Here is a 26,784-nt window from a genome sequence, read left to right on the forward strand (position 1 = left end):
AGTCCTGCGCCTTCTCCGTGTGTGCGTGTGTGTGTTCTTTGGGTTGTAAAATCTAGTCAAAATCAGAGACTTCTGCCTGTCTGTCTTTGTTTGTTTCTTTTGTTTGTTTGCTTGTTCGTTGTTTGTTTTTCTGTTGATTTCTTTGTTGTTGAGATTACATTCCGTGTTGAAACAGATTGCTCCACAGAGCTGGAGTGGTTCTGAGGAGTCTGGGAGTCCTCAGGTTTGTTTGTGTCCGGGGGAGTTTCTGAAGGACTGAAGGGTAGATTTTGTTTGGCTGAGCAGGGGAGTTCCGGTAAGAGGGCGGCTGGGTGGGTAATGGAGATGGGGATAGGGGGTAGGGGCGCCGTTTCTTGCTCCCTGCATGGTTAGTCTTGTTTTCCCAGCATGCCCTAGTCCAGGGGCTCTTGTTTTATCCTGATGGGGGTGTTCATTAATTGGCTGCGGCGGTCCTCGCGACACAGGACGTACTCGCTGAATTGGGAGGAGTCGACGCCACCGCCACAGGATGCCGCCACACTGAAGCCCTTCTGGAACAGCCGCTCCAGAACCTGTGAATATGACAGCAAGCACAGAGGGTCAAACACAACGGATACCAACTACAAGAGTTCCACACCAGTTCCATATGCTTCAGAAATCCAGTCTTTGTTATGCTGGTGACTTGGAGCATCACCTAGCTCTGGAATTGTGGGATAGCCACGGTTATCTTTTGGTGCTTCAGTGCATCAAATTATTGGATCTCTGTCTTATCTGGTGGTTATGTAGTTATGGGTACAACATTTGAGACTTGTAGAGAATTTGAGTGTGTGTGTGTGTGTGTGTGTGTGTGTGTGTGTGTTTTGAATACGAGAAATGGAGTGTGTGTGATAAGTGTGCCCGCAAGGGTCCCCTTGATCAGAGGTATCTGATAGGACGATCATCAGCCAACTTCACCGGTGGTCAGAGGTGTGTGTGTGTGTGTGTGTGTGTGTGTGTGTAGAAGAGTTTGGTCTGACAGCGTGAGCTCTGAGGGACGTGTGGGGAATGAGGAAGATCGTCTGAGTCAAGACCTGACTGCATGATGGAGACCAGGACGAAGGAATGAGAGAGAGAGAGAGAGAGAGATGAGGGAGACGGAGAGATGGAGGGAGACGGAGAGATAGGTGTGAGAGGAATGAACCACGGAGAACGGGAAGAGCAGTACTATTTTTTTCTCCTTCTTCTACCATCTCCTAATCCTTGTGGAGTTGATTTTTCCTCCCTTCTTTGGGGGAAAGGGGTATCTCTAAATCCCAGCGCGGACGGTACGGCGTGTTTACTTCTTCCCCAGCCCTGTAATGCAGTGTGCTGAAATGAAAGGTCTAGCTCTGGGCTAGCTGGCTGACAGCACCTCAAACACCACACACACTCACACACATGCCCGAACACACACACGCTCATACACACACACACACACGCACACACACGCACGCACACACACACACACACTCTGACTCCTGAGAACACATGGCCTCTCCTCACCATCGTACCTTCAAAGTGCGAATGAAGTTGCTACTGGTGCCACACTGGTAGTCCCATTTGTTTGCATCTGTGTGTGTATGTGTGTGTGCATGTGTGTGCATGCAGACATGTTGGTGAGGGAAGTAATTAAGACATCCAAAGAAATAAATCTGCACAGCTCATTTCATTTTCAACTGTCAATAATGATCCTCTTGCATAGTAAACCCTAGTTGAGCCCCTTCCACTGTAATATACAATATTACTACATCAGATCAACTCCGATATAGTGATAAACCCAGCACCTCCCCTAACACTAACACCAACACGCATACAACGACAGACAATCACTTTGTCTAACTAATCTGACTGCCTGCAAGGCCACACACACAAACTGAGGCACACTCCACGTCCCTCTGTTTCCTCACGCTTATGCCTCTAATTTGTGTGTGTGTGTGTGTGTGTGTGTGTGTGTGTGTGTGTGTGTGTGTGTGTGTGTGTGTGTGTGTGTGTGTGTGTGTGTAGCACGCTGATGGTGGGTGAGCTAAGTGGTGTACTAATTAGCAGACCTGCACAGGCATCAAACGCTCCCAAATCCACGACAGACGATGGGGAAAGACTAGCCATTATGGAAATGATATTACACTGCCAGCTTTGATCATTGCATCACACTGAACTCACCCCATCTCGACATGTGTGGTGGTGTCACTGAATGGCTGGCAATAGGCTAGAACATGCGCTACACATTACTTCACAACAATCGTGAGCGAGAGCTAACATGTCCGCAGAGACGTAAATCTGAACTACGGTGGCAAACGGCAGTCGTGATGAGCTAAGTCTTCTGCCAAACCAAACTATGTATGCTATACAGTAGATGTTCTTGATTTGGTAATTTGTATCCATTTTCAGTATTCATAACAAACCACTGTATGTATGATAATAAAATGAAAAAGAGTATGGTGCTTTAGTTTGGACAAACAGAGTAGTTGTCACATTTTTGACTCCCTACACACACCTACTCACATATAAAACATCCAACTTTAAGCAACTGTCAATTAACTTTGTGCCACCTTTACATTTGTAAGTTGAGCCTTTGTCTGCCTTCACCAGCTCAGGCATATGCCATAGCAGAGCGCACAAACCATCTCACGAACGAAGGGAAGATGTGAAGGATTGGAGACAGAAATAAAAAATATGTATTTGTTATTTGTACATATTTATGGCAATATTAACATAAAAAAAACTACATTGTTTCAATAAATAGAGTTTGTGGCTTTTTAATTGCGTGAATAATTATATAACTCCTTACTCCACTGCGTACACACTCACACACTATCCTTCTCCACAGACATGCAACTTGTGCACAGACACACACACACACACACACATCCTCTTTGATCATATCACTGTGTCCTTCTTGTCACAGAGAGTGGCAGTGCTGTACCTAATCACGCTAACACCTGCAGCCCCTGACCACAATTGATTGTCTGGATGAGTGACATATTGACGAGTGAGTGTGTGTCAGTGTGTGCCCAGCGTACACAGAGGGGACCTGGCCTCTCCATTTCTCCTTGTGTTTCTGGTACAGTGATAAAGGAAGGATTTTGTCCAGACTGATCAGGGTGCTCCATCACTGTGATATATAGCGCTACCAGTTTCAAGTGTGTGGGTGTGTGTGTGTGTGTGTGTGTCATTGCTAGTGTTTGTGTGCGTGCGCATGTGTATTCTCAGTGTGTTTCTCTGTGTGTTGTTTAATTTAGTTTGTGTGTGTGCGTGTGTGTGCGTGTGTGTGCGGCTTTATGTAGTTTTGGATAAATGCTGCTTTTAACTTCTGCTTTTAACTTAATATGTGTATATAGTCCTCTTTCTCCTTTCGATGCATCCTTCTCTCTCTCTCTCTCTCTCTCTCTCCCTCCTCTCCCTCTCTCTTTCTTTCTTCCTCCTCTCTCTCTGGCTCAGCATCACAGGACAGGTGGTTCATATTATGCTCCAAATTCCTCAGATGTCAACAGAAATGGTTCAGCGTTGCGCGTTTGTTTATTAGTTTGGTCTATGACTGGTGTTGTAGGACCTCTTTTCCCAGGAAAACCACGGCACCACTTCAAAGCAAGAACGCAAACTCTGGGAGGTCTTTTGCATATTTACGTTGAAAGATGGTTAAATTAGATGACCCAAAATAACAAAAGCACTGTTTTAAGTTTGGCTAAGCCAGATAGAAACCAAATATTTGCAATGAGTCATAAAACATGACCTTTTCTTTTACTCCATAAACTCATAAACTTTTTACAAACTCTAGTTTATCAAACCAATGATGTACATTGGAAGAAGAAACTAGAAAATTAGGAATAAAAGGAACATGCAAAGCTTTAAGAGTTTGCTCACACAAACACACACACTATCCCACCCAAATAAATACTAAACCAACTATACACTCATACCTCATCCAAACCCATATACACCCCCACCTGCCATACACACACACACATACACACACACACACCTTATTCACATCCATTCCCGTACACGCACATAAACCCACGGTCTGATCACTGATCAGTCCCCCTGCTGCTGCTCCAAGCTGGCTGTCTAGTCTCCCTGGGCAGGGTGTGTCTGCGCTCCCCTGGGACTGGGGCTGATTCCCAGGCACCTGCATCTGATCCCACCCTCAGCCCCATTGTCCTCCCCTCCCCTCCCCTTCCCTGCTCTGCAGCTTAGAGTTTCACTCCTGGCCCTCGAGACGAGCACGATACGAGGCGAGCACAAGACGAGATGAGCACGAGAGGAGCACGAGCATGAGATGAGCACGAGCTGTTTAAAAGAAGAACTCTCCCCTTACAGCAGCAGCGAAAACAAGAAGTAAAAAAAGCCCCTTTCACCTCCATCTGCTGTTTCTCCACGTACCTATAGTGCATCGGCCCATTCAGGCCAGCCCTGAGGCGCGGCCCTGCTCTTAAAGGGCCAGCACATGGCAAACGTGAAGAGGGGGCTGCTGACATTGCCTGAGTGTAATACACAGCGGAGAGCTGGCAGAGAGCTGGCCTGTGAGGTAGCTGGGGTGTTTTAATGTTCATGTACAGAGACAGAGAGAGAGAGACTGGGAGGGAATGAGAGAGTGAGACAATGATAGAGGTAAGATGAGTGTCACCTCCGACTGATATTTGGCTTTGGAAGGGGGGAACCAGCGCTCTCAACCGCATGAACCCGGGTGAGGCGCGCCGCGACCAGACGCGCCGGTAAACAGAGCGAGAAAATGTTGTGTTAGTTGATGCGGCCAATTAATTATATTGCAAGCCATTTAAAAATCTATAAAAGAAGTATAAACCGGTTTAGGCTGTTTGAGAACTTGTAAGTATGGTATTAAAAAATGCAATACGTGTGTTTCAATCGCCCGGGGCAGTGTTACAGTGGAGTCTTTTTCAAAAGAGGAGCAGTGTCTTTAAAAAGGAGGAACACGTAAATTATGCATATCATTTTTTCCCCCGTTCTTGCTTCTCGCTCTTGCAAGAAAACATGGCCGCAGCCGAGACGAGCTTTGTCCCGAGCTTGCCATCCCTGGAGGAGGTCTCTCACTTCGACACTGGGGGGGTGGAGGGTGTGGAGGTGTCGGGGAGCTGGCTGTCTGGGAGTGTGTGTGAGTGTGTGTGTGTGTGTGTGTGTGTGTGTGTGTGTGTGTATGACTGTGTGTGTCTGCATGCATGTGAGGACACTGGAAAAAATGTGTTAAGAAAGTGTTTTGGGGGAGCTGAAGGGAGGGAGCATAAGGTGGGGATGGAGGTGGGGGTTTGGTTAAGGCTAGAGAGTGTTGATGAGCCTCTCACTCATATGACTCTCCACCACCACCTCCTCCTCCTCCTCCACCTCCACCTCCTCATCTCCCCTCAGGACCTCTGGCCTGGTGGAGGCCTTCTTCTGGCTGACAGCTCTGCCTTCTCATTGTTGTCACCCAGCACCCGACAGAGAGGAGGACGTCCTCTGAAAGCTCTCTTCTGTGTAGCACTCAGCAGGGTAACTGACACTAATCTGACAGCAGCAAATGTTGAGGTAAGCACATGGTTTAAAAGGATAGCTCCCTTTTCACGTTTACTTTCAGTTGAGATAGTCATTCCAATAATGTTTTGCAGCTTCTCTGTTGGTTCTGTAGGTGTCAAGTATATTTACAGGTGTATGTCAGTGGCGGTGCACATCAAGACCTGCATGTGTGTGTGTGTTTGAGCCTATTAACAAACCTGTGTACAAATGTGTATGTGGGTAAATATTTGAGCATGTGTGTGTGTGTGTGTGTATGTGTGTGCCTGCAAGCGTGTATTGTGTGTGGGTGTCATGTTGTCAGTGGGTACATGTTTGCTGTAAATGTGTGTGTGTGTGTGTGTGTGTGTGTGTGTGTGTGTGTGTGTGTGTGTGTGTGTCTGCCCTCTCACCTGCACAGAGTTGAGCCTGCAGTAGCCGTTGAGAGGGAAGCGAATGACGTGTGTGGGGTCCTGGTTCCAGCCGGCGTTGACGGAGTTGCACATGACGTCGCCGGTCTCGGGGAAGATCTCCTCGATGAGCACCTTCTCGCCGCTGAGGGCGATGCGCTCGCCCAGGTCCGGCGTGACGCGGACCACCAGGCAGTCGCAGGGCTGCGCCATCCGGCGCTGGTCCCGCTCCTGCTTCCAGCGCTCCAGCTCCTTGATCATGGGCGACAGCTGGTAGTAGCGCGCCTCCTCGTACAGCAGGTGGAAGTCCTGGACGGGACAGGGAGAAGGAGGAGGAGCAGGAGGAGGTGAAGAGGAGAGAGAGAAGAGGAGAAGAGGTCAGGTCAGAGCAAAGGTCACGCTGGCAACCGGCAAAGTCCCCATCTGTTTATTTGACTTCGTTTTCTGTTTTATACAGAACATAGCATTGCTAGGAATAGGACTGTCCATTCTCCTCTTATCTAATCCCATGGCTCTACCTGTATGGCACGTATCCCATTCCAAGGTCAGACCCTGTACAGCCCCCCCCCCCGCGCTCAGTGTCACCCCATACCCTGAGCCGGCTCTACAGCTTCTCATGTTACAGTAATGGTGTCTCGATGTCTGCTTTTATGAAAGATTACATCATTTTAATCGGCTCCCTTGTTGTTAACAATGTTTGGTCTCCAAGGCGGTTGTACAAGGCGGTTGTACAAATACCAAGGCATCCTTCAGACAGAACCCATAGGCGTCACAATATCTCTGTCTGTACCATAAGGATCCAAAGATGGCGGATTCTATTACAGCTATTATCCAGCCCCACAATGGTCTGACCCAGGGCCACAGAGTATAGCAGAGCTGTTCCAGAGACGGGGGCCTCAGCGGCAGATTTCAACACAGATTATGTGTTAACCAAGAACAAGAGGAACAAAACGGAGTGAACGTGATAAAGAGCCAGAAAGTCACAAAGAGGGAGAAAAAGAGATGGTCAAGGAGAGAAAAAGAAAGATGTTTAAGTCGTCGTGCTATTGGTTGGGGGCTTCCCACAGCAGCCAATCCTCTCACCGTCACAAGCAAGTACTCACAGCCAGCAACCTAACCTAACCAATATAAGAACCATATAAAAAACATAGATCAGGATACAAGAACAAGAGAAGAAACATGAAGATGGAAAGAAAAAAATGAATACTGTGTTAAGAGTAAGAAAAACAGAAAAAAGATAAAGAACAAGATAGAGATTGACAAAAGGATAAGAAAGAGATAGAGAGAGAGAGGGAGAGGGAGAGAATAGGTCCCAAGGAAATAAAGCCATTGTCCTTAAACATCTTGTCAGTTTTAGATGTCAGGCCAGACTGTGGTCTTAAGGAGAGCAAAGAGATCTGTGCATCTCTCTGCTCATGCTCTCTGCATTTCTATAGCGACAGGACAACAAAACAGCAAAGATGTCCTCCACCTTGGGGCAAATATGGCCTTCTGGTTAACAACTCATTAAGTCTTCCTCTTCACATCTGCTATTTGTACATGGATATGTTCTAATTATTATACATATTCTCTCTGTATTAAGATCATATTCATTGTGTTGCGCACAGCATGCTGCATGCAAACATTCAGGTGAGTTTTATGCTCACACACTGCAGAGAGTGAGAGTGTCCACCTGTCTGAGTTCCAATCAAAATGCAGACAGACATGTGAAGACACAATGAGAACACACAAATACACACACACACACAGACTAAGAGCAAAGGGCAAGACCGTTCCATTGCACACTGTTCACATCACGAATCAGTGTATACTTGTTAGCTAATTGGTTTGCGTACAGATCACATCTGAGTGTTGAGTCTGAATGGGGGTTTATGAGCTCCAAAAATACTTTTCAATGTGGGCCCCTCAAGCACACCTTCCAGCATTAGAAACATTATTTTTGGGAGCTCATGAAGTCGATGGGCAGACATCTCTCTTTCTCTCTCTCTCTCCCTTTCTCCCTCTTCCACTGTAATCTGCATTCCTGTGTTCCAGGCAGTCGGGAGCAGATTGCCTGCCCTTCCCCCCCCTGGGCTGCCCGCGCCCAGGGGCCATTTGCCCCCTCTCCCGCCTGCCTGTGATTTCCCACAAGACCAGATGGCACCATCGCTCAAAACTAGCATGAAAAGTACCATGAAGTGTAGAGTAGAGAGAAAACTATGAGTAATACAACGAACGAGAATGGGGAGGAGGAGCATGGAGATGTATGTCTGTGTGTGTGTGTGTGTGTGTGTGTGTGTGTGTGTGTGTGTGTGTGTGTGTGCGTCTCTGCGTGTGTGTGTGTTTATATGTTAGTGTGTATATTTGTGTGTGTGTGTGTATGTGCGTATGTGTGAGTGTGTATGTGCGTATGTGTGAGTGCACGCAAGGACAACGAGCTAGCGCTAATTGAATGCATTCTTGTGTGTTCACTGGTGCTTGGTGAGGATGCAAATGTAGGCCCATCTGTTGCCAGTTTTATGCACAAAATCGTGGGACTGATTACTTCCTACATTGAACTTGCTGATCAAAAACGGGCCTCCACCTGTACTGTCAGCACCACTTAATCACACAGTGGAAATGTGCACAGCTTTCGGTGCACAAAAAGCGCCATGTTATTTGTGGCAATCAATGATCCTGTTTCTGCCAAAGCCAGGTCTAGCCTGAGGGGGGGGGGGGGGTGGTAGAGGTGAGGTGGCTGGGCCAGCTAGCTTTGTCTGTCATGTCAGGCCACAACCATAACACATTCTAATTTCACCCAGATGGCTGACATAACAACAAGAAAATAAATAAATAAAACAGAACAAAACAAATATTATTGATTTTCGTGAAATTGGGAACTGAGAGAGAAGAGTTGAGTCTAATCCTGTCAGTAGTGGCAGAGAGAGACGGTGGATGGCATGAAGTGTGTGTGCGAGAGAGAGTGTGAGTGTGTGTGTGAGAGAGTGTGAGTGTGAGTGTGTGTGTGTGTGTGTGTGTGAGAGAGAGAGAGAGAGTGAGAGTGTGTGTGTGTGTGTGTGTGTGTGTGTGTGTGTGTGTGTGTGTGTGTGTGTGTGTGTGTGTGTGTGTCTGTGTGTTGGGGAGGGGTGCAGCTAACAAAGAGGGGCAGAGAGAGTTTCAGAAAGATCATCACTGGCTGAGGGTGATGTGGCCTCTGGGCCAGCGAAGCTAGAAAGACTTTTCCTGTCCTTCTTCCCCGAGCTCTGCTAGAACGTGAAACTCGAGGCAGACTCTGCCACAGCCACAGCCACTGGTGTGTTCATTAACCGCACCTCCACTGAATCTCTGAAACAGCCCCCGCCTGCCCCGAGCGTCCACTCGCACCCCAAAAACGTGACCGCTGACTGCAGACGTCCTGCAGAAGGCCCCTCTCAAAGCAGACGTGCTGCTCACCAAACAGCCACACTGGGAGAACATACTAAGCAGACGTTCTAATGTTTAACTTGAACGTGAAGTGAAACGTTATGGAACATTTGCTCGTTTCTTCTTTGTCTTCACCTTTTTTACATTCGTTTTTTTTTTGCTTTTCGCTTCTTTCTCTCCGTCTCTCCTTCTCTGTCTCCCTCTCTCTCTCTCTCTCCCTCTTTTTTTCCCCTTCACACAGCTGCTGACAAAATTCATACAGAGATGTTGCGCTCCAGGGCGCTCTCGCTATCAAAGTGCGGCTCTCCATCCTTCACAGGTCTGCAGTCGCGGTGCGGATGGATATGTTTTTAACAGGGGTCTGTCTGCGAGGCACTTTAGTCATCCTGAGCACCACCGCACACAAAACAACAGTGTAATCCTGACTGCCTGAGACTGGGAAGAGGAGGGGAGAGAGAGAGAGAGAGAGAGAGAAAGAAAAGGGTTCTCATCCCAGCAGCTTTGTCTTGGTTGCTGCCAGCCTGCCAGGCTCCCTCAGACGATTCCTACACAATCACGGTCCAGTGTCCAGGCAGGGCCCGTTGAGCACCGAAATAATGATCTGACCTGATCGCCCACTGGCAAGGCAAAACATCTCTGAGTGCGAGGGAGAGATGGAGGCAGAGAGGGAGAGACAGAGAGAGAGAGAGGGAGAGACAGATAGAAAGAGAGGCAGAGACAGAGAGAGAGAATGAGAGAGACAGAGAGAGAGAGAGAGAGAGAGAGAGAGGAGCTCTCCTGATCTATCCAACATGGCCAAAAACAGGGAGCCTCTTTCCTCAGAAGCAGTCAAAACAGTGAAAACAGGAGGTCACCAGCCGTTCACCAAATGCACTCGCAGCTTAATGGCCTCCATTCACCCATTCCTCTGCGCTCCTCTCCTCTGCTCTCCCCACTCAGCCTCTTCTCTCCTCTGCTCTCCCCACTCAGCCAGACATCAGCGCCAAAGGCTCGCCGAGGTGTCAGCCTCAAATACCACACAACTGCTTTGCCATAACAACCACAACCACTGCACCAATGCTAGCAGTCTGCATCTCAAAAGAACGCAACGATAGCTACACGAGCGCACACACACACACACACACACACACACACACACACACACACACACACACACACACACACACACACACACACACACACACACAGCACAACAACAACAAACTCAAGAGGTGCAAAAGCAAGAAAATATATATATGTTTGCATTCAGAAACAACACAAAAAACATGGATTGTGAAAATGCCTTTTGTATTTTTTGTCTTCTTCTTGCAAAAGAAAGAAAACGAAAAAACGTACAAAAAAAACTATTATTTTGTTCCTGAGTGAGTGAGAGAGTGAGTGAGTGGGTGAGAAAGCAAATCAGGCCGTCTGATATATGCGATGAGATGCAGGGAGATTTATTCTATTCTTCCCTGACTTTCACATTGATTTAGTAAAACACACAGCACCATGGCTGCCAGCGCAGCGGATCGCAGCCCGGGGCCGTCACAGGCGTGATGCCGTACAGATAAGGACATGCTCCATTCCGTCAGGCGCCATTTGCATGTTTTCCCCCGTTCATGCAAATTGAAAGGTATGAGGATCAACCGAATGTGATTGGGGAGGAGGAGGGGAGAGGTAATGAGCTGAAACGCCGTGCTGCCTCTCTCTCTTTCTTTCTTTCTGTCTCTATTGCTTTCTGTCTTTTTTTATTATTTCTCTCTTCTTTTTTTTACTTCCCCCCTTTTGTGTTGTTGTCCTTGTTGCTGTTTTTCTTGGCAAACAAAGAGTGCGCGAAAAAGGGGAGAAATATGAAAAAAAGGCTGAAACGCAAACCTCCTTCAGAAAAAAATCCCCCTGAGGCGTGTTGCCAAACCCCATTCCCGATTTGAATTGGAGCCTCCCGGCCTGTTCCCTGCTTTCTCTCCCCGTGTGTCTCTGACTGCGGCTGGGTCTCTGAAGACAGAGCCACAGAGACGTCCCATCAGGCATGATGCTACTACCTGATTGAACATACATTTTCTGCTCACCTCTGAGTGGATATAACACACACACACACACACACACACACACACACTCACAGAGATGCCCAGAGCAAATACACATGGAGGACATAACATGATACAGACAAATATGTACATGCAAACACACCCATACCCACAACCCCCCCCCCCCCCACACACACACACACACACACACACACATACATACACAGAGATGCATACAACAAACATATAGGCAGGACACATTACGCAGGTACACCCATTTAAAAAACACTTCTAATAGATTCCCAACACATAGCACATGACACATACATGTATGTACACACACAGAGACATACAAATACTGTTTTTTACAATCATTTTCACACTTAATACCGTGTCCACTTTTTCAAAACACTTAACACATTCACCATAGCAGTAGACTATGTGAACTAAACTGTGGATACTTTTGCATTGCTTTGATACAAAATGCATTCAATGACCACTTCTTCCGAAATGCATGGATACTGACTCAGTATTTATACGTTTGAAATAAGACAGATTATTCAGAAATGTGGAAAATGTATTCCGTTTTCTGCTTTGTTTTGCTTGTTTGCAGCTTATTACCAACTATACAAAAGTGGCAATACAGCATTTGCATTGAAATGTGCATGTATAAAGGAAAAATATAGATGTACAGTAGTTGTCGCTGAAGACATTTTCCCACTATTACTGCTGTATATTTAAGTCATGGGCTCTCGATTAGACAATGCGACCCCAAATGCAACTACAACAAAGGTCTAATACTTAGCAGACACTTTTATCCAAAGTGACTTACAATAGCACACAAAATGTACCACACTCAAAAGTGGTATCTACAGTATTGTGACATGCAAAACAACAGACAAGTTTGTTCTTGGTGTCATGACAACTGCTTGCCTTGGAATATTTGTGGAATATGGGGAATTTTAGGGTTGGATAAGATATGCTAAAGATTCAAGGCAAGGGATAATGTTGAGGTACTGTAAATGTGAAGTTCATAAAAATGTCACGCTAAATTCAGAAGACACCATGGATCAGCTTTACGGTTGCAAGACACTTCTAGTGGTAGTCTATGTGTTGGTGTTTCACTTACTGTACTGAGAAAGAAAAGCGTCTGTACACTTCTTTGTACTATAGTATACCACAGAAATGCAATTTTACTTTATTTGTTTTGTATTACAATATGTACTGTAAGCTAAGGTGTCTATCGTTTTTCTTTTCTTTTGCAATACACTAAACTATGCAAAACTAGAGGAAACAGCAACACGTAACATGTGCATTTTGCAATGTTTCAAGTTGTTTGTTTTTTTAGTTCATTGTACAATGAGTGATAAAGTCGTTTAACGGGAGAGAGCTATGGCACATGAGTTACTTTTGGCTGAAGTATGAAGTGTTTTGGTGGTTGTAGTACCTTTTGCACCAAAGGTTAACTGATGTGCTGAGGTGTGTGTTTGTAAAGCCTACTGTGTGAAATATTTTGAAAATGTGTACATGGTATTGAGACAAGTGTGAAAATGATTGTAAAAAACTGTAAACCGCATACATGCACACACACTCTCTCTCTCTCTCACACACACACACACACATTCAAACACACATATACATAAACATGTAACACAAAAACATCAACATCAGCATACAACAGTCCACCAGTCCTGCAAACACACATGCCCACTGAAACAGATTATGTGTGTGAACAGTGGCACACTGAGCACAGGTTAGTGTGTGAGGCAGATTCTGTGTGTGAACAGTAGCACACTGAGCACAGGTTAGTGTGTGAGGCAGATTCTGTGTGTGAACAGTAGCACACTGAGCACAGGTTAGTGTGTGAGGCAGATTCTGTGTGTGAACAGTAGCACACTGAGCACAGGTTAGTGTGTGAGGCATGGCTGCATCCTCGTGCAGGCAGTGAGGCAGGGGGCAGGTGTGTGCAGCCACAGGGAGCTAATCAGGACCAAAGGAGCTCCCACGGCCCACTTACAAGGGCTGTGTGTGTGTGTGTGTGTGTGTGTGTGTGTGTGTGTGTGTGTGTGTGTGTGTGTGTGTGTGTGTGTGTGTTTATTTATTTGTGAAAGCCTGAGACAGAGAGTAGAGAATGAGAGGTTATCCATAAATGCAGTGAGTGTTTGTCCACGCATGTGTGAGAGAAGTAGAGTAAGTGTGTGTGTGTGTGTGTCCCTGTAGGTGTGAGACAAGCCAGTGTGCAAGAGTGCATGACATGACAAAAGAGTACGTGTGTGAGGAGTGTGTATGTGGAGATGACTATGTCTGCAATGTACAGTATCTGTGTTTATGAACATCTGAAAAAGACTTCATCTTAAGACTCTCTCTCTCTCTCGCTCTCTCTGTGTCTCTCTCTCTCTCTCTCTCTCTCTCTCTCTCTCTCTCTCTCTCTCTCTCTCTCTCTCGCGCTCTCTTGCTCTCTCTGCTTCTGGGCGAGGAAATGACACGACACCACAGAAATCTCTTTCCTGCCAACCAGGGAGGTCCTCCACACCAGGCCAGTCATTTCTACTCTTGGCTAGACTATGACACCTGATTGCACAGGGGCTGGAGAGGAAGAGGGGGAGGAGGAGGAGGAGGAGGAAATGCACAGGGAGTGATTCACCTGAACAGCCCACACTAGAAATCTCGCCTTCCCAGGGAGAGACCACAGCCCCTTGCCCTGGCACACATAATACCGCTCCCCAATGGCTCACTTTCAGCACTGGGGTTCGACTTGGACCCTCTCAGCTTTGGGGGGCACTGAGTCAAGCAGTGTTTGAACCCTCATATCTTCCAAATAATGACTAATTAAGAAAGACGTTCCTATGGGTTGAGAAAAACTAAATTCTAGATGGTAGAGTGTGATTGTGTCTAGCCTTCTTGCACAATTCATTTTTATCATCAAGCAGGTGTTCCCAATCCATCCACTCAATCTTTCAACACCCAGTCACTGTTCACAGCACTGCTGCGAGTTTGGCAAGTCACACTGATAATACTGAGCTACAGTAGTGTGAAGAAGCTGCCACCGATCACCATCCTTAAATGAAGCTTATTCACAGTTCGTAGCAGTTCTGTTGTCTATTTAGCCGCAGTAGCATGTACTGATCTGATCGGAAATAAATTACATAATATAAATTAGATGTACTTCAGCATGAATGTACTTTAGCATTATGTACATGCCACCACAAAAAGACACTAACACAGACAATACAAATTAAAAGTACTTTTTCACAGGTAACTTTCTCACACCACCTTCCACACGTACGCACCACCACCGCTACCATCCTCCAGTTCTCCTCCCTCGTGATGGCAACACCTGCATGACTCATTCTCTGTTTCTCTCGTGATTCAGTAACTAGGTGTGTTCATGCACCTAAAACACCTGCATGCAAAAAAAAAGGTGTGTGCCATTTCATCTCATTTACCTTGAAGTCATCAGGTAGCAGCAGTTTGCAGGTCCTGAGGAAGCTGAGAATGTACCGGAATATCTCCCCATCCCGATCGATGAAGTAGTGCTGCTTCAAGCTGTCCAGCACGATGGGCTCTGTGCCATTAAACAGCCGGCTGATTCTGCAAATTAAAATGCAAACACACGTAATGGAATGAGAGCCGGCTTCCCCTTTCCGACGCACAAAACAATTACCCTCCATTTATTTTTTTCAATATTATTAGCGCCCAAACCCGAGAAGCATTACTATTAGCATTCAGGGTTGAAACAAGGAGCTCAGGGGCATTTCTGCTGCTTGCTAAACCTATTTGAAGTGTCCTTTTCTTTGGGGGCAAGATTAACCCAACCAGCACCATGCAGAATTCGGGTTCTGCAAAGAACTGGCTGCCTCCCATGTCCCTGTTAGACATTTTTCAGGAGTCAAGCGTGCCTCTCGCAGGCAGACAGAGAGCAGAAAATCAGGTGCCTACGTGTAAAAGCATGCTATTTTAAGGCACTTCTTTTTTGAGTGAAAGAATTTCAGGATGCCACAGGATGCCAACTGAGTATTTGAAATGAGAGGCTTGTTTTAGCTCTACTAACAGAACAGAGCAACATAGCGACAACCTGCTTAAACCAAAGGTAGTCTGTTAAAATGCCAGAAAAATTAAATTCAGAAAGCAAAGATCGTCCATACGGTCTTGGTTTACCCATGCATTGGGCCGAATGATTTCTCTACAACACTTGTTATTACAAAGCCCTTGTTGGATTGTAGTTATATAATTTAGTACAGTTCAACATACTAGTTTAAATGTATATTATATCTAATATATACTAGTAGAAGTATAAATGTGTGCCATCACCTTTGATACTCTCTTCTTACATGTCCTTGTATTTATGTGCTGTTACCCCTTATTACTTAGCAGTACACTCTACCTAATAATATCACACTATAATATAGGCTTCTCCAACTGGACTGATTATTAGAAAAAAGGCCAGCTGATAAATCAGGATTACCATATGTAGCTTTCTCAATAACTTGCAGCAACTCCCAATACTGTTGTATGCTGATGTTGTCCCTGTGTGTCCTAGTTCACTCTGCAATGCTTTTTCCTAGCTAAGGTATCAATGTAAATGAATATTGTTACCCAACTGTTTGAATGACAAGTGAGTTCCTTCTACTAGTGTTGACAGGAACCCCAATATCAAAGTCTGATTGATCCAGCAGCAGCCATGGTTTTGTGACAACCATTCACCAACCCAGCTGATTTGGCCAATTAGTTCCTTAGTTCCTAAGCTGTTCTGTTCATTATCTCTTGATTCAGAAAAAAAAATGTTTTAATTATCTGGGTGGTTGGCATGAAATACTGAATGGGAATACCCATTTCACCGGCGTAACTATGAATACCCATTTCACCAGTGTTACTATGGACAGCGCACCAGGGCCCAGGACCTGCTGCTTTGCTATTGTAGGTGGGCCCTCTCGCACACTGACTGTTTCACACAGTCTTCAAAGTACCCATTTAACGATATCACTAAAGTTACTTGTAATTCAGATAGCTATATATACCACCTCCCCACCTTGCATGTAACACCTATAGCCTATCTTCATAGCCTAATTTTTATGTTTTGATAATTGATGAATTCTATAAATGCAAGTGATGGCGTGACGAGGTGCCGTCATTCATTCTTTCAATACTGTGTCGGCCTATAATGAGTTGCTGTGCTTTTCTTGATGGCTATTAACATACTGTGTAAGCTACCTTTGTGTTGGTATGTTAGTGCAGGCTGGCTAAAGCTATTTCCGATGTTTGATAGTTGGAGAAATTAGGCTGTGGTGGTTTGAGTCCAGGGCAGGCTGTTAGATTAGCGTTGATAAATTTGGCACTTCGGCCAGCCTCTGATCAGCATCACCGACAGCAGCCGGCGGTTTGCAGGATGGGAGTTGGTTGTGTATGTGTGTGTGTGTGTGTGTGTGTGTGTGTGTGTGTGTCCGTATGCGAATGAGCATGTATGCTAGTGTTTGGGGTGAGGGGGAGGTGTGTGTGTGTGTGTGTGTGTGTGTGGGAGGGGGGTCAAGAATTTTTTTTTTTCACATTAAACACAATTATGTTACGCCACTGACCCATTTTCTGGATGTTCTGGATTCCAGCTCATATCTCTGCCTTTCTCCGCCTTTGAGGGGCTTTCCCCATTAGAATGCAGGAAGAGAGTGCAAGTTGCTATGAATTATTGACATAACTCAGACGTAATAGGACACCTGTCTTCCACCCATACCTGGCCTCACCAAATTGCCGCAAGAGTGTACTGATGAGCGAGAGTCTCGCTATGATGTCCGCTACTGGTGCTCATCAGGGCCTCGGCTGGAAATTGCAGTAATATGTAAGCTTTCATCGCCCTACGCCTTTGCCTCGCCTACAGATACAATGGGGTGCCCCCACAGTTCTCCCATATCCAGTAGAGGGAGAAGGAGGCACATTTTCTCGCCATACTATTTCAGTTCCACTCCAGACAAAGTGTGTTCCGTTCGGATCTGTTCCTGTGTCACATACTCTTACAGGCTGGACTGACTGGTTCAACATGATTGATAGATACATCATAGCCACATCAACACTATGAAATAAGTTCTTATTAAGCCCATGGCCTCCCCTGAGCAAAGGAACGCCAGCTCTGGAGTGGGGTGCAGTGGGATTCTCCTCACTGCTGGGACTCTGGGCCTGAAAGTGAGGGGGGTATTTTTTGCTTCCAGCTTTAGTTCCAATCACCACAGGGGCAGTTGCAGTACCTGTGCCCGCCCCTGGGTCTCCAGCTCCTGTTCTCGAGTTGGTGCTTGTCCTCGAGGTGTCTCCGGAGGTGTTCGCCACCATCGCCATGACATTAATTAAGAACAATGTCCGGTTTGAAATGGAACGGATGTGATATATTTTTGGCCACTGGGGGAAATTTGTAAATAATGATAGGCTTGACAAAACGCCTAGCAAACACTTGTAGGTGACACACCCCTACACTGCCCAACTATGTCTTCTAAATCGTCTGTAAATTTTGGAGCGGATCCGACTCATGGGGTGGTTCCACAGTTTTTCTATGACTTCATTTTTCTTTCACAAACATAGTGAGATACGCCATTTGGCCTTAGCGGAGGTCTGCGCTATCCGAGTGCGCCTCTAGCTTTTAAACTGTTATTAATACCTTTATCTTATTTTTTTTAAACGTTTATTTTTCTTTTTAAATACTTTCGTCATGCATCATTTAAGTGTATGAACTTTAGACGATAAACACGCCATATAATACCAATACAGTCACCAATACTATGATATAAATTCAAGTCCACATCCCCTACGTGTTTTTTGCACTGTACGTCTGGAGGAGGGCTTTGCTTTCAGAGGCTGTCAGTGAAGGAATCCACACTCACAATCTGTATATATTTGAAGTATCTCCTCTCCTCCGTGTGCTATCCCGACACGTCTCTGTGCCACGGGAGGCCCTGGCTGTTAGCGTCGTTTTGATGTAATCTCCCCTTTAATCATGGCATGAAGCTTTAAGGTCAAACGGGTGCAGTCGAGCCACAAAAGAAAAGGAAAAGCACTAGGAAGTCAAAATCACAGAGGCAGACTCTTTTTTTTTTTTTTTTTTTGCCCGGCGCTTGTCAAAGCCTGTTACAGGGAATAATACTGGTAAGAGGGAGGGGAGATCTCCTACAGGAGTCTTAATGCACACAGCTGTGTTGACTTTTATGTCTAAATCTCTGCAACGAATGGGGAGGAATTTCCATCGCAATCCCTCGCTTTGTACATGCACAGGTCCCCATATCCGAAAACCTCATCAAGTGCACAGGGAATCCCATTATGTGGATGGTATGCTTAGTCCTATAATTCTGTGTGCATACATCGCCTAAGATGCTCTCTTCCTTTCCAACTCACTCTCTTATTCCTTCTTCTTTCCTCTTTTCTCTCTCCCCTCTTCTCCCTCCTCTCTATCAATCTCTCTTTCTTTTTCTTTTCCCTCCCCTCCTCCTCTTTCTCTCCCTCTCTCTCTGTTTTTTTTTTCTCTGAAAATCGATGCAAAATGCTTTATAAAAAACCAATACTCATCTCCCTGTTGTGCCTGGGGTCTTCCTTTCTCATATGGTCTTGCAATTCTTCCAGCTAGAATTTCACCATACCCCTCCAGGCTACCTCTGTTTTTCATCTCCACTTTTTAAAAAAGCAATTAAAATGCTGCCTGTTTTTCTTTTCTTTCTGTTCCCTCCCTCTCTCCTCCGTCTCTCCCTCTCTGTCTCCCTCATCCTCTCTGTCTCCCTCTGTCTCCCTCTCTCTCTCTTCTTCTCCCTCCTCTCCATCCCTTTCCCACCTCCCTCTCTCTCTCTCTCTGCTCTTCCCTCCATCCATACAACTTCTCTTCTCTCTCTCTCTCCCTGCCTCCCTCTCCTTTCGGTAAATCACCAGCTCGAGCCCCTCAGCACCTGCAGTAAGAGGCCCCTTCTCAACATGCTTTGTCTCTGTCATGTCAGACAGGTAGAGTAGAAGAGCACACCATGCAGTCTGCTGCCTCACAGAGAAAGGAAGACAGTTAAGGAGGGGGGAGAGAGTGAGGGAAAGAGGGGGGGAAGGGGGGTGGTAAGAGAGAGAAGAGAGAAACAGTGTGGGAGAGAAAGTTAGATGATCTGTGATAGATAGATAGATAGAGTGGATGAGTGATAAAGAAATAGAGAATAAGAGAGAGAGAGAGAGAGAGAAGAGAGAGAACGGGTGGGAGAGTAACAGAGTGGGAGTTTGTTCTGAAGGACAGCCTGGGCTCTCAGATCTCCCATCCCGGCGGTGCTGCGCCGAGGCAGCGGGGCGGTAGGTAGGCATCTCCCAGACCCACACACGTCAGCCTCAGCCTCAGCCTCCCCACAGTACCACACCGCTTAGCGCCGGCTGTGCTGCCGCCAGTGCAGGTGAGGTCAAGTGCCTCAGCGAGGCAGTGGCCCCACGCCTCCTTTCCCTGATTGATTCCCAATGAATTCTGACAGGCCTGCTGAAGCACACCTGACTTCTGCTGCGCACTGGGACAGGCAGGGACACTGGGCTGCACCTCGCTTTTATTGAGTTAGTAGTGGAGGCTTAGTGCACTGACAGTAACTGATTGGAGAACGGAACTGGCACTCATCTGGCACAGACACGGATAAAGACCGCATCTGTTCCTGGTCTGCAGCTATATGGTGTTTGCACTGGAAATGTTCTCACTGGGAAAAATCTGACTGGGAATGTTCTCACTGGGAAAGTTCTGACTGGGAATGTTCTCACTGGGAATGTTCTCACAGGGAATGTTCTGTCCCATTGTCACAGCAATTCCTCACAGGCTCAAGAAGTAAAGACACAAACTCATTAGCTGTGAGAGCGTGACATCTGTGCCTGAACACCTTATGACTTCACCTGTCTAACGGCCCCTTTTTGGGCCTGAGCACCTTATGACTTCACCTGTCTAACGGCCCCTTTTTGCAAATGTTGCTGCTTCTAAATATTACTGTGATAACGTCACTACCATGCTGGCGAGAACTAAATTGAGTTCGACAGACAGATCTCATAAATCAACTGCTAGACGTTTTTGGAGCAGATCCAAACTTTGTCCTGATAAAAGATGCCAGTGAGTGATTGTCTAAATGGCACATGCCATCCGGCGTCGGCTCCAGATTGTCAGGGCTTCATTAGACAGTTGTGTCACCCGTAGATCCGAGCCATGTTGCGAGTCTTGCAGACACACGCGGGCGACAAGGAGTCGTCTGCAAGGAGACCGCATCAATGTTTCATGACCCTTGTCCAGCGAGGAAGACGAATGCCCCAACATTAGTTACTAGACTAAGTTTCTCTTCCCCCATTGCATAATTCAGCAGGCAATCTATTAAAGGAAATCATCGACTTAAAATTCTCTAACTTCCCTTCTAGCTCGTCACATCTGTGACATTCCACATTGGCTGTGGTTGTGTGTGCGTGTGCGTGTGTGTGTGTGTGCGTGTGTGTGCGTGTGTGTGAGTGTGTGCGTGTGTGTGTGAGAGTGTGTGTATTCTCTCTCTTTTGTAGCTTGTGAAGCTTGTGTGTGCATAGTGCAGCTATCACTCCATAATTGTTTAGCTTTCTGTCAGCCATTATCCTAATTCACACAAATGGCTCCTCCTTCACTGGCTCCACTGGAAAGAGATGCCCCCGAGGCACACTCAGAGCAGGCATAAAGAAGTCTAGCTTCCACACTGCTGTCCTGTCACTGCTGGATGAAGAAGTATTTCTGGGCTGGCCTGTGCCTGCATTGTGTGTGTGTGTGTGTGTGTGTGTGTGTGTGTGTGTGTGTGTGTGTGTGTGTGTGTGTGTGTGTGTGTGTGTGTGTGTGTGTGTGTGTGTGTGTGTGTGTGTGTGTGTGTGTGTGTGTGTGTGTGTGTGTGTGTGTGTGTGTGTGTGTGTTTGTGGTGTCTATTTGTGTGTATTCAAGAGTTGAGCTAAAGCATTAACAGACTGAGATGACTTGCACTTAAAATGGCAAGCTAGTGGGACCTTACTTGAATGCTTAGGGGTTGAACATCCCATGTGTGTGGCCTCGCCACTGTGACACTGTAACACTATTGACAATTACGTGCCTATTCTCTTTGACACTGAGGAATCTGACTATGTACAGCACTGTATATCATGGAGGCAACTCCAACAATAAGCCAACATTTATAGTTTAAACAGACGGCCATAAACGGTTTGGTCCTTAGGCTGCTAAGCATTGTGTGACAATGGACGTTTTAACCTCTGTCCCTCTACAGACAGAAAGGCACAAAATACAGATTCTTGTCCTGTCTTGCAATAAATCCCACACCAACTCCTCAAACTTCTGAAGACTGCCACGGTGAGAACAAAGGCAAATACTGTACACAATTCAACAAAGGCACCTCTCTGACTTAATGATAACAACACATCTCCTTAATTTTTGTCAGAACAAGTGACAATGTTTAAGCTTCTGAAGAAACTTTACTTTGGACACATGAGATCTGCCTCACAACAGTTCAGAATTTCAATTCAAGTAATTTTTACCTCAGTGCTAAGTTTCTCTCAACTTGTTTACCTCTTTTATTGGTAGACTAAAGCACACACACACACAAAAATGCTCCTCATCAATAGCCATGGTCATAACATTACATTTGACTGAAAGTGAAATAAAGCCATCTCAGTTAGTGTAGTAGCTACAGATGACTTAATTCAGACTATCTTTAATTGTTTTTGAGGTGCTATTATGGAGGATGTGAGGCTGATAATGAGAAAATTACTTTGAAATACATGAAATTGCTTTGGAGACACTTCCTTAGCAACTGACTGTGCAGGGTTACAATAACCAACATGATATTTCAAATGTGACAGCACTGAAAAAAGAACCAGCAAGCATATTTAAAAATCCATAAAAAACTAAAAGAGCTTAAAGTGTTTTCTGTAGACCGAGTTGGCACTGCTAGTCGTTAATTACTATAATGCTAACAAATATGTATCAATGCGATGTCCTAATGACTTTCCACGCTAAAAGATCAGGGAAAATGTAGTAAAACGAAAACGAGAATATTGCAATGTCTCTCAAAATATAATTCCAAATTCCAAGACTCAGAGTATAATAGTGCAAAACATTATATTACATAAATAAATTCCAAGATGTAATATCATATTCATATAATGCAAAAAAGTCAGAGCACTTTTCTCCAAAGCAATAGACCCTGTCCACTCAGAATGCATGATAAGGATAATCATAGTCTTACCTGGAGTCTGGGTATTTGGTGAGAGTGGCCAGACTGCTGGTGTACATGTGTCCACCGACGTCAATGTGCACCGGTGCATTCGACTTGGTAAGTTGCGCCGGGAGTGGGATCCCTTGCGAATTCAGAGGAGATACCGGGGACCGGGTCAACGACAGACGTGACATGCTTCTTCCTTCCTGAAAGCAAGTAAATGCGAAAGCCATGGATATAAGTGATGCGACTCCAGACAATGCTACTATCTCCCACCTTAAGTGTGACTGCAGTCCTGACTCAAATCAGATCGCTTCCACATCTGCCCGTTCGCATATTTAGCTTACAAATTATTGCCACAGCTCTAATTAAGTATGTTTGCATCTCTTCATTCATATCACCTGAGGGGAGGATAGGAGGATGCTTATTAGCGATACAGAGAGAGGAATGCTAGGTGTCAGCCTCTAGGGGGACAAAAACAAACTGCAGTAGTCTAATTAAAGGTCGTGTTATGTGTTAGACATGATATTCTCAGACACGTGAACAACCGATCTGAGAATTAGGAGTTCGGGGCATTTGGTGACCTAGAGCACCCATAAGCCGCACGCGCTTATTATGTTAAAAATGTAACAAACACATCCGAATTAGCTTCTTAAAACGCACCCACTCAAACCTACTTAAACTGTGTGTTAAGTTGGTTAACCCAGGTGTAGTGGTGCGATTATTCAGTTAAAGAAATCAGTTCGCGATAATGACAGTTTGACCCAAATTTCACTGGGGCTGTTTTGCGTAAAAACAGTTCCTGTCCGATTTGCCTGACACATATCTCAAATCACAAAGGTCTTGGTCAATTTTAATGTACCTACTGCTATTACGGGCTACTTCAATGTCGATTACAAGCAACGTTTTAATGATGCCGTGTCTAAATTCAAAGACTGTCATCAATTATATCAGCTTTCAATTTTCTTCTCATTAGATGAACTACAATCGAGTGAGGTCAGAACAGACTATTTAGGCCCGACCATTCACCTCTCTGTTACACACATAAAATGGCACATATGTGCGTTTTCATTGGCCCCTTTTTTTAACCGTAGGCTACATGGCATGTTTATGACATAAACCTCATCCTCTCACATTATTCTTCTGATGGTTCCAGACAGTTAGACAGTTAAGCCTAACATGAATTATTTAAATATATAATTTTTAAGTTTAGATGTATGATGTTTATTATACTGAAAGACTATGTCGCACCCAGCGGCGCTTAAAAGAGACTGTGATTTGAGAAAGAAAAAAACACGGTTTATTTGCATAGTCGTCAGGAAAGGGATTTGCAAAGAGTTGAAAAGGATTTCATCGACTAGTTTCTCCATGCTCTCGCTCATTTGCGAAGCTGTTATTTTAACCATAAAAGGTAAACAGAAGGCGGTTGTTAAGGCTCCATTCAACTCTTTCGCTTAAGGCGAAAAGCCCTGGGCAAAGACTGCTGAAAGACTACAGAATTTTCCAGGGTGTTGCCTCTGCGCACGAAGCCTTCAGGAATAATGTTCATTTAATACACACGCTGGGTGAGACATTTCAGATCCCAGTGAAAGAACGACTTCAAAAGACTTGAGAAGTTTTAGGCGTATGAAGCTCTCCCACCTCTTCATATAGCCACGGGCCATAGTAACCAATGGCCCTCTGATATGAATGTTAGCAGGAATGTACAAGACACACTCTGACACACACACTCAAACGCACTCACACAGAGAGGCCTCCTGCAAAGACGTATACACACAAATAAAATACAAATACCACACAAGTCCAGTGCAAGTTTCCAATAGTTTAGCGCACACTTACATACCACCTACTTTGACTACCATGTTGAGTCATCATAATCCAGGAGGAGTGCATTACATGTCACAATAATGACACGCATGGACGTACACGGGTAACAATGAAATCTGTGACAAGCACCCTGCACTACCATCTCTTAATTTACAAAGTGCGAAAGCACGCCTCTGAATGAACATCTAGCTCTCGAGTCGTCCGTAGAAAAAAAAAAACACCAACAGTGGGAGTGAAGGACCATTGGCTCGTTTTAATGAGATCAGCTCTGACATCTGCTCCCTTGCTGTCTGTACTGTGGGTCTCCCATTGACCGGATTTTTGACGTATGTAACATCACATCGCATAACCACATCGTAACCAGTGAGCTCCAGAAGAACACACAAGTTTCACTGATAGCCTAGGCTACCTTGTAATCACGTTAACACCGTTTCAGTAAAATATCATCTCTAGCAATTACACCACTTTTTCAACGCGAAGCGAACCTTACTATAGGCTATCAACTAGCGGACATTCCGATAGAAACGTTTATATTTCGGAAACGATAATTACACTTTCACAATGATGCTATGAGATACATTCATTTAAATCTATCTTTACTAATACTAAACATATTGTTTGAATTCATCACGACGCTCGCAAAACTGAACAAATATGTAATTTCCACACTTTTGCCCTCTTCAGCATACTTTGCGCTGGTGCCCACGGGTAGCCTAAATTCTGATAATTACACAATATGGCGTCTCACTCAGACGCCGACATAAAATAGGCTACTGTAAGCAAGATTCATCATTACACGATTTTGTAGCGGTGTATTTTACAGACAAATAGATGTATCGCGGCAAGAGTAAGGTTTGTCGACTGTAACCTACGTCTATCTACACACAATTCAATAGACTTTACGCACACCATCCTTGCGGGCTAACGTAGCAATAATCTACAGTACCTCATGTGAAAATCATTCCTGGTAAATTAAATATGCTACAACTAATCTAGATATTCATGCCAAAAATCTTAAGTTTGAGATGAAATTAAGCGTACCGTTTCAAACATTGTAGGAGTCCGAAGAAATCCCAGCCAGATTCAATCGGTGCCAGTTGAAGGTTGCGTTCTCCCTTTCAAATGCCCCAAGTTTCCTTAAACTAGTGCGATCCAATACACAAGCATTCCTTGAGACGAGCCTATCTATTCTCTTCCTGCGAAGAGCATAAAATGTCCTCAAACTGTATTAAAACATGTGAATCTGGCAGTGATACATTCATTGAAAAGGGTCGCTGTGGCTTTAAAGACCTATAGCTTGTGTTGGCTTGACTTGTTCAGACCAAGCACTTTCCACAAAAGCGGCACAGGAAGCAAGCAGCATTCTTACCTTGTACATAGAAGATATCTCTGCTTCCCCCTTCTTATTTCTAAATACTTATATTTTCGGCTGGTCGGATCCTGCTGAGTATTTTAGCTTCTTGACCGTCTTTTTTCCTAAAATGAATCTGCCGGGTCTGTTATGTGAAGAAGAAAGCCAATAATCCGTCTCTAAATAAGAGAGCCGAGCTAAAAAAGAATTCTTGCTCCGGGCTGCCCAAACGCCTCTGGGGCAAGGATTAGGCTACAATTAGCTCAGCCCTGCTCTGCGCCCAGGCTAATTTTTAAGATGAAAACGTGATATTCTCTCACTGTTCCCAAAACGGTGACAACGATAACAACGAGTCATTAGTGTTGTGTTTTTCGTATTTTCCGCCAAAGTAAAAATAGATCAGCGCTCGTAACGGTTTAAAGTTCGGGTTTGCAGGGGATAACGGTTTGACGCTGTTCAGTATCAGGCAAGTGTCACGTCGCTCAATAGACTTAGAGCAGAAAAAAATCAGATTTTAATCATTGTCATTTCGTCTGATGTAATATTTCCTCAGGCATTTTCAGCAAGGCATACATTTTCATTCTCTAAATAAGTAAAACAGGGCACGCTTCCTCTCCCTCTCTCTCTCCCTCTCTCTTCCTTGCTCTCTACTTCTGAAGCGATTATTCAGGCGCAGTATAACTTGTTGATAAAGTGTCTATAAAAGAAAAAGATGTTGCATATGTAGATATTCTTCAATAGTTTTCATGCAGAGAATGTTCCTGTCCTCCCTCTCCCTCGCTAATGTCCCAAATTGTAACGCCAAATTTCCTGTAGGCCATTAAAACCAAATGACGTCTATCGACATGCATTCTGCTATTGCAAAAAGCACCCTCACAACCCGCCTCGAGCCAAACGCGCCATTTCAATTATAGCACACGGCTAGATGGAGATGTCTGCCGTGAAGATTTCCCATGCAAACAGGAAAGCTGCTGCTAGCTCAGCGACTGAATCTTTTTACCTCAAAGATACATTTAATAAAATAGTGGGTCTTACTAAAATTGAATTTTCTTTACATTAAACACAGCCATGTCTATAATATAAAATGTATTTAGCATCTTCCAAATATTTTTTTTTCGTTTCCCTTTCCTTCCCCTCTTATTCAGGTACTC

The 26,784-nt window shown here is 45.1% G+C and overlaps 1 protein-coding gene across 5 annotated transcripts in view; it reads right to left on the reverse strand.

Annotated features, from left to right (window-relative positions):
- LOC105892650 (BTB/POZ domain-containing protein kctd15) overlaps positions 1-26,576 on the reverse strand; it is a 26,850-nt gene extending 274 nt beyond the window's left edge. The window contains exons 1-6 of one of the 5 annotated variants that reach the window (XM_031569116.2): positions 25,652-26,576; positions 25,324-25,424; positions 22,486-22,661; positions 14,725-14,869; positions 5,895-6,200; positions 1-551 (exon numbers count right to left, since the gene is read on the reverse strand). The exon at positions 1-551 is cut by the window's left edge and continues 274 nt beyond it. In XM_031569116.2, the coding sequence (XP_031424976.1) occupies positions 393-551; positions 5,895-6,200; positions 14,725-14,869; positions 22,486-22,661; positions 25,324-25,335 (798 nt within the window). In that variant the 5' untranslated portion in view covers positions 25,336-25,424; positions 25,652-26,576 and the 3' untranslated portion in view covers positions 1-392. The other 4 variants (XM_031569117.2, XM_031569115.1, XM_012818946.2 and 1 more) reach the window with 4 other exon arrangements.
- Between the last annotated feature and the right edge of the window lie 208 nt (positions 26,577-26,784).

Source organism: Clupea harengus, chromosome 6 (genome assembly GCF_900700415.2).
Source record: "Clupea harengus chromosome 6, Ch_v2.0.2, whole genome shotgun sequence".
Classification (NCBI taxonomy): Eukaryota; Metazoa; Chordata; class Actinopteri; order Clupeiformes; family Clupeidae; genus Clupea; species Clupea harengus.